We start from the raw sequence: 13,170 nt of genomic DNA, 5'->3' as shown, positions 1-13,170 counted from the left end.
CTTCAACACTGATATAGATAACTTCACTTGTCACTTCCACCAAACCAAACCCCATGGCGCAACAGCCCCGAAGGGTCTTGGTTTACCAAGCGACCGCTGCTCAGCCCAAAAGTCTGCAGATTATGAGTTGTCGTGTAGTCAGCACGGCGAATCCTCTCGGCCATTATTCTTGGTATTCTAGACTGGGGCTGCCATCTCACAGTGGGATAGCTCCTCAATTATAATCACATAGGCTGAAAGGACCTCAAACCAGTGCTCAGATCAAGGTAAAAATTACTGGCCTGGCCAGGAATCGAACCCGGGGCCTCCGGATAAGAGGCAGGCACGCAGCACACTACTCCTACACCACGGGGCCAGCACTGTCACTTCCACACTCATCTTTTTCGCAGGAGTCTCTGTATTGCACTCTTACTTCTTTACTCCAGTTCTGTGGATCAGATGATGGATGACAACCTTCCAAGCCTATCTCTCTGACCTCTGACCAAACTTCTCTCATGAAAAAGAAACTGGCGGTAGGCTGTCACTACTGTAACAGCCACAGAGTTTTGAGCATTTCATAGACTTACTTATTTGAAATAAAAACAGTGCTATCTTATAACAGAGTATGCATGTGACATCACATATTTAGCACAATTTTGCCTTTCTTTCAAGCACTATTCCATGAAAACTATGTTTCAAATTTTCAATTTTTTTTTTTTTTCAATAGTTAACCTCTTCTTTTGTCTGACAATTGAAACATTAAACATAATAGTAAGTTAAATACTCTCAGAAAAATAATCGTTCTACCCAAACGCTAAAAGCATCTTAAAATTGTTATTTCCATGTACCTGTTGTGAAGGAACGTAAGTCTACATTAACAGGTCGACGGGGAGACATGTTCAACCATCTTTCATTGGTCTTCTTTCAGCCCAAATCTTTTCAGTTTAGCAATATCACAACATTGTCACTTTATGGTGTAGGGATAGCGTGCGTGCTCCGGGTTCGATTCCTGACCACTCCAGAGATTTTAATTCTGAACCGAGGGCTGAAACGGGATTTACTCAGTCTTGTGAGACCAGCTGAAGGGCTGCCTGATATGAGAAGCAGCGGAGCCGGTCATGAAAGCCAAGCAGTGTGGCTGATGATGTCGTCATGCTGACCACATAGCACTGTAGTGTCTACAGGTCATCTTGCTGGCCAAGAGTCTTTCATACCGTCAAAGTTCATGTGCGGTAGGACATCTTGTTCCTTGTCATCCAACAAAGTATTGGTCAAGCCCAACATTGCTTCATTTAGAAGATTGCATAGCACCTAGTGTTTTAACATGGCTTCATTACTGGCACTTTGCAGTAATAATTCACAAGTTATATTCTAAGAATATGACTGTGGTGAAAATCTTTTTTGTGTTCAATGGGATTCATGCAAAGTAAGGAAGGAACTAACCTTGTTGACCTCTCATATTAAACAAGAAGACTAACCAAAGATTAGTAATAATATTGTCATTATGTCATATGTGAGTTCATTCAGAACTTGAAATTTTAAATTGCATGGATGCAATCTTGAAAATGGAATACAAGGTGAACAAAAATAAATGTACAACAGATATGAAGTCAAGTAAGACAAAAATGAAAACAGAATCTTAAATGAAGCTGATAAATTTACTGTCTGGACTATTCACCCACAACGGCAAACTGCACTGAATATAAACTAGACCAATTAAGGAGAGCTATCCTTAAAAAGATACATTTCTTCAACTCAAATAACGATGTACATATGTGAAAAATGCTTCTGAAGGTGTTTGAGTAGGTGTAACATTGAAAGTAGAACATAATAATAACATTATTTGCTTTCATCCCACTAACTGCTTTTATTTTTTTCGGAGACACCGAGGTGCCGGAATGAAGTCCTGCAGGAGTTCTTTTATGTGCCAGTAAATCTACTGACAAGAAGGTGACGTATTTGAACACCTTCAAATACCACCAGACTCAGCCAGGATCGGAACCTGCCAAGTTTGGGTCAGAAGACCAGTGCCTCAACTGTCTGAGCCACTCAGCCTGGCAAAAGTGGAACATATGTGATTTAAAAAGAAAAAGTATCTCAGAAAAATGCTGAAGAGGAGATAGATAGATCAAATCTTCAGTGAAGTGATACTGAATTGTAGAAAGAGAAAAAAATAAAGAAGAGAATAATCTTATAAAACTGATGAGGAGAAGAGACAAGTTGATAAAAGAGTCTTTTAGTGTTTGGAAGGAAGTGTGTAGTATAGTAATAGCTGGAGGAGACTAACACATGAAAGACTCCCTAGTTGAGGCAGTATGGGTGCACTTAGTTTACTCAGAAGAATGTGGGTTTGATTCACCATCAGGAACTTTTAAATTTTACAAACGATATATCCACTTCTGGAGTACCACATGGCCTGAGATTCATTCAGCATACACCAAAAATGAATACCAGGTTAATTCCTGAGGACAAAGGCAGCTGGACGTAGAGTTTGACCACTCTACTCCATTAAGTGTCAAGGTTATGGATGGTGGAAGTCTTTACCTTCCACTTCTCCTAAGGCTTTCATGGCCTGTACGGAGATGACTGTGCCATTTCCTTTTTGGCTAACATAGGAATATGAAGAACAGTTTAAAGAAGGTGTAGGATGTAATATAGAGATGAAGATGGTGTTAAAACAGTCTGCAATGTGGACTCAAACAAAAAATTCGTTATTGGTTTACAAAATCTGGTACAGCATGCTGCAGGAAAATGAATGAATGGACATAAAAGATAACACTGTTATCATCTTAACTAAATAATATAAATATTCTCTAAAACCTGAACACTGAAAATGAATTTGTTCTGTACACAAGCAAACCCAGTTTAATACTGCTGACAGTTTGATAATTCCACACATCCTGTTTCCTTAATTAACAGCACAAGAAGAATTAGACCCACAGCACTTGCAGTGTCTCTCCAGGAAGGCAAAATGATCTGTTGTGACGTGGGTACGGGGTCTGCGTGTCGACGGGACTGGAGTTCCAGCGCCGGTGGTTGGCACCAGGGAGAGGAGAATCGGGGGAGGAACGATGGTCTACAAGGGGCAGTCCCACTTCCTGATAGCATCCTGAGCTGGGACTTACAAGAGGAAGGCCAACTTCTTGGAAGGAGCTCATAGATGAGAAACCACTCTCATCCTCGCTCAGCTGCTGTTTATTCATTCCGCTGCTTGACGAATATCCATTGGTTTCCGAGTCCTTGTCTGAACGGTCTTGGTTCTGAGAAGGGCTACTGCGTGACTTAGAGCCACTCCCTGCAAAATCTGACTCCAGACCACTTGTTAGAGCTGTGTTGTTATAATCTAGAGGAAGTGGAGGTTTGAATGGACTGGAATGGATTGATGAGGTATCCAGAGATTCGTGCAATATTCCATAAGAACTCTGAACAGGGGAACTACAACTAAGCAATGGTGAAGGATTGTGGTCATGAACACTCAGCTTCCTGTTGAACAAGAAAGGGAGTTCATTCACTGAACCCTTCTCATCTGGAAGATCGAAGATGGTAGAAGTACCGCTGTTCCTTTGACATCCAGAATGTGGCACCAGAAGAGAGTTACTGACTGTTGATCCCGTTTCACTGCAATTACTGCTCAGTCTGTGAGCCAGGTCTGGCTCCCGCGTATTCAGCAAGGATTGGACGATTCTCAGCAAGCGGAAGGCCTCTTGTGATAATTTCTCAGGTGGCACACCATCGTTATCTGAATGTGATTTTCTTGGTCGTCTCCTAGACAAGCAAAGAATATATTTTTGTTAGGGACAGAAATAAATAATGCAATATTTGAGTACTTGCTAAAATATTATTCTTATGTAGGATTGCTAAAAATTATTCTTATTTAGGAAACTGAATATTTAGCTTCCACTACTGTATTGTACTTCAAAATAGGGTACATATAGTAAGCTCACCGGACAAAACACTACATAGTCACCCTAGTGCGCATGCACAGATGGATTATTAAGCCTGTACAGATGGTGCAGCGAATGAGTCCCACACTCAACCACACGCGTACTGCCTCTACATCAGCATAAGACAGTAGCGATCAGTGAGACATTTATGTTTCAAGGAGACAGTGTACGTCAACATAGGTAGATGTAAGGATGTAACAGAGTGGCAAAAAAGGGCAATCGTGTTTGGCTGTGCCCATGGCCATATGGTGTGTGAAGTTGCTGGATGTGTTGGTGTTTTGCAGTGAACTGTTCAATATGTCTACAAGCAGTGGTGTACTGCATGTGGCCATGAAACACGACGTCAGAACTGTGGTCACAAAAAGATCCGGACTGAAAGGGGCCAGAGACACAATTCACAGCTTGTGAATCAAAATCGCTTCCAAGTCCGAATGGAATTGCTGCAGTCAGTGAACGAAGATCCATTCCAACCTGTTAGCAAGAGAACATTGCAACAGGAACTGCATGCAATGAACATTTGGAGTCGGTCATCTCGCAAGAGGCCACATAAAGCTGCGCATCTTCAATGGGTTAGAAATCACTGAATGTGGACAGCAGCTGACTGGCGGAACGTAATGTGGTCTGACGAATCATGTTTTTGCCTGCATTCCAATGATGCACATCATCGAGTGCACCAAAGGCCAGATGAAGCATTTCATCCTGGATGTGAGCAAGGTCAGGTTCAAACCGTAGTTGGGTCTGTGACGTTTTGGGGCTGTTTTTCGTATCATGGATTGGAACTGCTCACTGAGGTGACTACTAACATGAACCAGCATGTTTATTTAAATATTCTGGATGACCAGGTGTTGCCTTTCAAACAACACCTGCTTGATGAGTGTTCTATTGTTACCCTGAGTTTTCAAGATGACAACTGCAAAAGATGCATATGAGACTGGTTTTATGAACACTCTCCCACCCTATTATATCTTGATTGGCCTGCAAAATCACCTGACTTGAATTCCATTGAAAACCTGCAAGACATGTTGGAACAGCGGGTAAAACGCCAACATCAGCATCTCCGCAATTTGGTGGAAGTGCGCGATCAGATCATCAGCGAGTGGCTAAACCTGGATGCAATGTACGTGCACAACCTTGTGGACTCATTTCCTAACCAAATCCAGGCGGTTATCAAGTTCAGAGGCGAAGTTACACGGTATTAAACGATGCTTGTAATGATTTCTTCAATGATGACTAATTTTTTGTCTGGTGAGCTTACATGTCAAACAGATGTTCCTAAAGTTTATTTAAGAAATGTTTGTAACTCAAACCAGAGATGTCTTAGGGACTAGCTCTATTGTAATTGAAAAAAAAAACTGAGATATTGAATTATTATATTTCAAAATCACATTTATTGTAATTATTTTCTCATTAATATTATCACAATTCCATTACATCTCATGTTAAAAAATTCTTCCATTTTATTCCTACTAAAATAGTCAACAAGTCTTAAAGCTATGATCAGTGTTACAAAAATGTTGCAAACTTTGGGCTGGGAAGACTTGGGAGTAAGGAGACGAGATGCTCAACTGTGCTGTCAGTGGAGAGATGCGTAGAATGACATTAGTAGACAAATAAGCTTGAGTGGAGCCTTTAAAAGTTTATAATATGGAGATAAAGTTGGAAATCAAGGGGACATGTTGGGGCAAATATTAATTTATAGGAGGAGGAGTGAGGACATATGACAATAAACCTCACAGCATAATTTAACAGTTTTAGAAAACTAAAGTTATATATAAGCTGGACAAACCACCATGGGTATACAACAACGGAGTTATCTTAACGGATTTTAAAATGGAATGCAACTTCATCTACCATATTTTATTTTATATTCATCTGTGCAAATGTTATAGTGTGTTTTTAAAGTTGTTTTAAAGTCATATTTCATATTCATCCATGCAGATGTTATAGTGTGTATAAAGTTGTTTTAGGGTTTTATTGTGTTTGCCCGATTTGACTTTGTGGCTGATGATGGCACATATCTGGTGCCGAAACTAGTACCTCATTTGAATGATATGTGATTCTTTCACATTAATAAATATCTTTGTATTGAATAGGAGGAACCCTCTTAATTTTTAAATATTGTAATTTATCAAGGGAAATGTTCAATAAATTTCCAAGTTCTTTGAAAACATTTAAGAAAAATCTAGGTAAACAACTGATAGGGAATCTGCCAGGTGGGTGACAACCCTAAATGCAGATAATTGACTGATTGATTGATTGGTTGATTGACTGATTGATCTTGACAGGAAAGATGTCACGTTACAGTAGAGTGACCAAAGTCTCTGTAACATAATTTCCAGAAACTTGAGTTCACAGTGAAAGGGGGTTCTTATTCATACAGCGTTTCTTTGTAAATTCTTAGAGCCAATACGTACCTAGGAATTTTCACTGAGTGAATTCAGCCTACACACTTATATGATTTTGACATAAGATGCTGTATGAGTAATGAACACTAATTTCCTGAAGAATCTATTCAGTTTGTTCATTTCTAATTTAATTTCTTTCTAATCTCTTGGACTTTCCTGAATTTACAAGTGTTATACTTTGTCTTTTAGGCAACTCTCAAGTGGGCAAAGTGTTTGCTAAATTTCTTTAGTATATATATATATAAAATTATACTTGTATTAAATCACAAATTTCAACTATAACTTTTGAAGAGGAGAATATTTTTTAAACTTCTCTCCAGATATGGTGAAGCCAAATACAATTTTTTTCTCTAGATACTTGTTTAATATACGTAGGTCAAGTCATAAGTCATGGCAACTATTATATTTTCCTTGCGAACAGGAGACAATATGGAAAATCTAACATATACACTTGGAAAGATGCGGTATGTACTTGGTGTATCTAAACATGCCCCCAAGTTCAGTGTTGTGAGTGAGAGCGTCACAAAATGGAAGTCAACAAGCAGGAGCAACAATCGTATATTAAAATAGCAGTTCTCCACAGCAGAAATGCACGCCAATGCTATGCAGAGCTGTGTGAAGCATTAGGTGGACAATGGTTTGCTCACAAAGAGGACATCGTAACAGCATTTCGGAGAGAGGTGTCACACATTAGCGATACACATGCACCGAATGGTATTCAGCACCTGCCCCACTGCTGGCAATGTACAGTGGAAACTTTGGGTGATTATATCGAAGGTCTGTAACCAGTGGAGACCTGACCTTAGTACGCAGTCTTGTGTATTTGCTGTCTATACCATACTAAAACAATGTTTACCAATGGCCTGTGTTCTGTCACTTTCCTACGAGAATCTTAGATTTTCCGTGTTGTCTTCTGTTCACGAGAAAAAAAATAGTTGCCATGACTTATGACTCAACCCTTGTATTATAAAATGAAATGAAGCATTTCATTACCATGTGAAATCTCTGAAAGTGCTGTAATTTGGAGAAGCTTCAATCTGTGCGATGCTCTTAGCTCGAGGGAAGTGCAGCACAGAATCAGAGCGAGGACTTCCTCTACTGGGGGAGACGTCAACTGTATGGACACTCCGGGAACGTGGAACTCTGGAACAAAGTTCACATTCATCAATTATTGACTAAGTAGGTAGATGTGCTTTTATTGCTTTAACCTTGAATATAATAATTTCAGTAATTACTAATAATAATGTTATTTATTTTATGCCCCACTAACAATATTTTTATGGTTTTCGGAGATGTCAATGTGCTGGAATTTTGCTCTGCAGGAATTCTTTTACATGTCAGTAAATGTACTGACACAAGGCTGACAAATCTGAGTACTGGACTGAGCCATGATTGAACATGCCAAGCTGAGCTCAGAAGGCCAGCACTCTACCGTCTGAGCTACTCAGCTTGGCTGAATAATTACTGAAAAGAATGCTATAAAAACAGAGAGTTTATAGAGGAATTAAATTTATAGTAAGATTCATAAGGCAAATGATTCATCATGCACATTTAAAATATTTATTTGCATAACTGAATGGAAACAAGGTGACAAATTAAATATGAAACTTATGAAAGAGAAAGAATGCATGTGTTTTGAATTGTGTGTATTGATTGAGAGTGTAGATTCTTTTCAAAACAGAATGGAGATAGTGTGATCCTTTTCTATTATTCATACTGTTTCAAATTTGTCCTTAAGACCTCATGACAATTTTCCATGCTCTTGTTGATATCTGCCTATTTGTGCACTATAACTAGTAAGTGTTAAATGAATTTAATACTCATATTTGAGTACTCTGAAGTGTTCTGTGTACCTTGTTTAGAAATTTGGGACATTTGCTGCATTTAAATTTAACTTTAAAGTTCTTCAGTCTTTCTGTTCCACCATGATCTAGGTATTACTTTTCAATTTCTTTGCAAAGTGAAAAATCTTTGCATAAGAGTGAATTGATCAAGTTTATTCCATGAATAAACTTTATAATACTCCATGATTTTAATGTTTTGTTTTTTACGGTGAAGACGATGTAATTGTCGTAACAGTAGTTTTAAAGTGTTCATTTTTTATAATGGGAAAGAAGGATAATTACAAGAAGCTGGCTGTGCGGGAAGTTTTCAAGGAGTATTGATAGAATGATGTCCATGTCTATCAGCATAAACCTCTTCGTGCTCAGTAGGAGCATAAAAATTAATGAGAATACTGTCGACACACCCACACACAGAAGGAAAGCCACCCACAAATTTCTTCCACTATATTTAGTGAATTCTCAGGCCAATCTACTACGTTAAGAAATATTACATTTAATATAGCACCTACGACTTAGAGGAGCAGTTCTGCAAATAGTTGATTTTGAAGTTCCATGCACTGCCACTACACCATGCAGCTGGGCACTATTTCCTCACCAATGCAAGCAAATAAGAATTTTTTTTTTTTTTTTTTTTTAAGAATTTAAAGAATAAAATCAGCTTGTACAGGGTTATTACAAATGATTTGAGTGATTCCAAAGCTCTACAATAACTTTATTATTTGACATATTGTCACAAGGCTTTGCACACACATAGAAAAATTCAAAAAGTTTTTTTTGACATTTACAAATGTTCGATATGTGCCCCTTTAGTGAATCTGCAGACATCAAGCCTATAATCAAGTTCGTCCCACACTCGGCACAGCATGTCTCTATCAATGGATTCGAAAGCACGGTTGATGCAAGCTCGCAGTTCTGGCAGGTTTGTTGGGAGAGGAGGTGTTAACACTGAGTCTTTCACGTAACCCCACACAAAGAAATCGCATGGGGTTATGTCAGGAGAACATGGAGGCCATGACATGAATTGCTGATCATCAACTCCACCATGACCAATCCATCGGTTTGGTAATCTCCTATTTAAGAAGTGACGAACATCAGCATGGAAGTGAGGTGGAGCACTATCCTGTTGGAAGATGAAGTCCGCGCTGTCCTCCATTTGTGGCATGAGCCAATTTTCCAGCATGTCCAGATATACATGTCCTGTAATGGATTTTTTGCAGAAGAAAACGGGGCCATACACTTTAAACCATGGGACTGCACAAAACACATTAACTTTAGGTGAATTTCAGATGTGCTGCACGATAACATGAGGATTCTCTACCCCCCAGATTCACACATTGTATCTGTTCACTGCACCATTAACAAAACATGTTGCTTCATCACTGAAGACAAGTTTCATACTAAATTCCATCCTCTTCTATACACTGTTGCAACCACACCGAAAATTCAAGGCGTTTGATTTTGTCATCGGGAGTCAGGGCTTAATTGTAAGTGGTAAGGGTTCTGCTTTAGTCATTTCCGTAAGATTTATCAAACGGTCGGCTGTGGTGTGTTCAGCTCTCTGCTTGCTCTCTCCATCGACTTCTGTTGGCTACGCGTGAAACTTGCCTGCACGCGATCAACTGTTTCTTCAGTCACTGCAGGCCAACCCGTTGATTTCGCCTTACAGAGGCATCCTGAAGCTTTAAACTGCACATACCATCACCGAATGGAGTTAGCAGTTGGTGGATGTTTGTGGTACTTCGTTCTGAAGTGTCGTTGCACTGTTATGGCAGACTAATATGAGTGCATTTCACGCATAACAAACGCTTTCTCGGCTCCTCTCGCCATCTTGTCTCGCTGTGCACTGCCGTACTTCACGAAGGCAGTAGCACTGCTCACTGCTGCCATGCTATCGTGGCAGAAATCTGAAGTGCGACTTCAGTAGACCAAACCTTTTTGAGTTTTTCTACATGACTGTTGAGTTTTGTGACCATATGTCAATTCATGGGGCTACAGTGAATTTATGAAATTGCTTCAATCATTTGTATTGGGGTAACATGAAAACACTCGTGAAATTCCGTCGAAGTGAGGTTGAGAAAATTAATCCTGTCTTTGTACATTCTCTTGTTGGATTCTTCATCAATATCCTCACTTGATGATAATAAAAGCTCTCGTTGTAAGATGTTTGTGCAACGAAATCAAATTCTACACCAAGAAACTAGTGTAGATACTTGTTAATTAACAACTGAAAAGGGAATTGATTCTTTGCAAGATTTCTGAAAACTTTTCAATTCATTTCTTTGCACTTTGCATTTCTGTACCGATGGGGGTACATAACAGGCTTTAAAAGTGAAAAGATTCCTAACTTTTCACTTTTCACTTTGCAAGACAAATCTGAAAAGTGATGGTGGAACAAAATCTGAACTGAAATTCATGTTCGTGGAACAGACTTTAGGTGGTAGAGGAGTCAAGGAACAATGAGCTTATCGTGAAGAAGGAATAGCTTCTGACCACATCGCCTCAACCTTTACGTACCTAAACTGAGCAAAGGACTGCAACTCTAGAGTAACGAGTGTACAACACTATCGTCCTATGAGAATGGACAGCTTGTTTCTTATATCTGATATATGCTAGTGACTGATATGAAACATTGTGCTCTTATGCACTAATGATAATTTCCCACTCCATTAAGAAAGCTCACTCTAAACTTCTGTAAACATGAGTGTGGCAATACTAGATCAAAATTATTTTTGAAAAGGGGGAGAAATGCTTTATATTTGTAACTTTTAACTGTTATTATTTTTGTGGTACAAGTCAGTTGTTTAAATCATCAAAGTCACTCAAAATCAGGAAGTCTTACAAATTGAGATGTATGTTTGCCTGTATTTTTTCTCTTAATTTTTGGGAACTTCAAAGCTGATAGGACATGGAGAGAGAGAGAAATATTAGGCGTTTGCACAGAATTGGAGGACGGATGCGTGCAAGCTCAGTACAAATTTAGATTTGTCTATTACACTTACTGCAATGGACTAGATGTCACACTGCAGAACAGCAACATAATTCAACACGAGCTGCCACTGCATAGAGGTGCTAGCCTTCCGACTCCAACTTCGCAGGTTTGATTCCAACTCAGACCGGAGATATTAGAAGGTGCTCAAAAAGCCAGCCTCATATCGGTAGATTTATTAGATTTATTAAGAACTCCTTGAGGACAAAATTTCAGCACCTGAGCATCTCCAAAAACTGTAAAAGTAGGTAGTGGGAGTAAAATCAATAACACTATTACTATCGTGTATTCTTCAGCAGTTTCCATGTAGACAGAAATGAAACAAACACCACTGGATGCCACATTTTGACAGTCATGGCCAAAGTGTGTGTCACCGGTCGGGTGAAACAGTAATGAGGTGACCGCCCAGTTAGCTGGAGTGTGATGCCTGAGTGCCACTGGGGAATTTGGAGTTATTACTCCCTGATCTCTTTTGTCTCACGGCCCACTACACCCTGGTTTAAACAATGACGTTCTACGGTGGGTGCTTCACTTCAGTACTCCTCTGACACCAGTATTTCCTGGGCATGAACTTCCTCTCGCTTGACTGCAATACAGGGATGAACAAGAGGTGAAGAATGCTTTAACATTACCGAAGGGAAAGTCATTTATTCATTTTAATTTGTTCCTACATTCCTCTTTTTCTTACCTGATAAAATAAAAATTAGTGCACAAGAGCAAAATGTTTCATATCAGTCACTAGCAAATATCAGATATAAGAAACAAGCTGTCCATTCTCATAGGACGATAGTGTTGTACACTCGTTACTCTAGAGTTGCAGTCCTTTGCTCAGTTTAGGTACGTAAAGGTTGAGGCGATGTGGTCAGAAGCTATTCCTTCTTCACGATAAGCTCATTGTTCCTTGACTCCTCTACCACCTAAGGCCTGTTCCACGAACATGAATTTCAGTTCAGATTTTGCTCTACCATCACTTTTCAGATTTGTCTTGCAAAGTGAAAAGTTAGGAATCTTTTCACTTTTAAAGCCTGATATGTACTCCCATCAGTACAGAAATGCAAAGTGCAAAGAAATTAACTGAAAAGTTTTCAGAAATTTTGCAAAGAGTCAATTCCCTTTTCAGTTAATTAACAAGTATCTACGCTAGTTTCTTGGTGGAGAATTTGATTTAGTGGCACAAACATCTTACGACGAGAGATTTTATTATCATCAAGTGAGGATATTGATGAAGGATCCAACAAGAGAATGTACAAAGACAGGATTAATTTTCTCAACCCCACTTAGACGGAATTTCGCGAGTGTTTTCGTGTTACCCCAATACGAATTATTGAAGCGATTTCATAAATTCACTGTAGCCCCATGAATTGACATATGGTCACAAAACTCAACAGTCATGTAGAAAAACTCAAAAAGGTTTGGTCTACTGAAGTCGCATTTCAGATTTCTGCCACGAGAGCACAGCAACAGTGCGCAGTGAGACAAGGTGGCGACAGGAGCCGCTTTCTCGGCTCCTGTCACTTATCGCTGTATAATATAATATACTTCTTTTGGTGGTTCTGCAGCTCTGCAGATTGTATTATAAAGCCACACCTGACTCTATGGTATATTTTTATGGCTTCAGATCCAAACAGCAACTAAACCCTGAAATTGTACTGACAACCTTGCACACTACTAATGAGGTTTGTATAGCAAATAGTCTTTATTCGCTGCCACCATATGTCAAGATGGCTAGGGAGAGGGTGGAGAGGACTTTCATGACTTGTTGGAAATGCCTATAGCTGAACAAGTCCGTAACTATAGCACTACCATCAAGTCTAACCCCGATATTTTTTACAAGTTGCTTTACGTCACACCAACACAGATAGATCTTATGGCGACGATGGGACAGAAAGGGGCTAGGAGTGGAAAAGAAGTGGCCATGGCCTTAATTAAGCTACAGCTCCAGCGTTTGCCTGGTTCAAAAATGGGAACCCATGGAAAACCATATTCAAGCCTGCCAACAGTTGGGTTTGAAC

At 39.4% G+C, this 13,170-nt stretch overlaps 1 protein-coding gene across 1 annotated transcript in view; it reads right to left on the bottom strand.

Moving 5' to 3' along the window:
- Positions 1-2,707: 2,707 nt before the first annotated feature.
- LOC136885725 (uncharacterized) overlaps positions 2,708-13,170 on the bottom strand; it is a 380,798-nt gene continuing 370,335 nt past the window's right edge. The window contains exons 5-6 of the mRNA XM_067158493.2: positions 7,322-7,471; positions 2,708-3,744 (exon numbers count right to left, since the gene is read on the bottom strand). Of these exons, the coding sequence (XP_067014594.2) occupies positions 2,910-3,744; positions 7,322-7,471 (985 nt within the window). The 3' untranslated portion in view covers positions 2,708-2,909. The remainder of the gene's footprint in view (positions 3,745-7,321; positions 7,472-13,170) is intronic.

The sequence above is a fragment of the Anabrus simplex genome, chromosome 1 (assembly GCF_040414725.1).
Source record: "Anabrus simplex isolate iqAnaSimp1 chromosome 1, ASM4041472v1, whole genome shotgun sequence".
Lineage (NCBI taxonomy): Eukaryota > Metazoa > Arthropoda > Insecta > Orthoptera > Tettigoniidae > Anabrus > Anabrus simplex.
The sequence above is the reverse complement of the archived record's forward strand: the minus strand, read 5'-3'. Positions and strand labels throughout refer to the sequence as shown.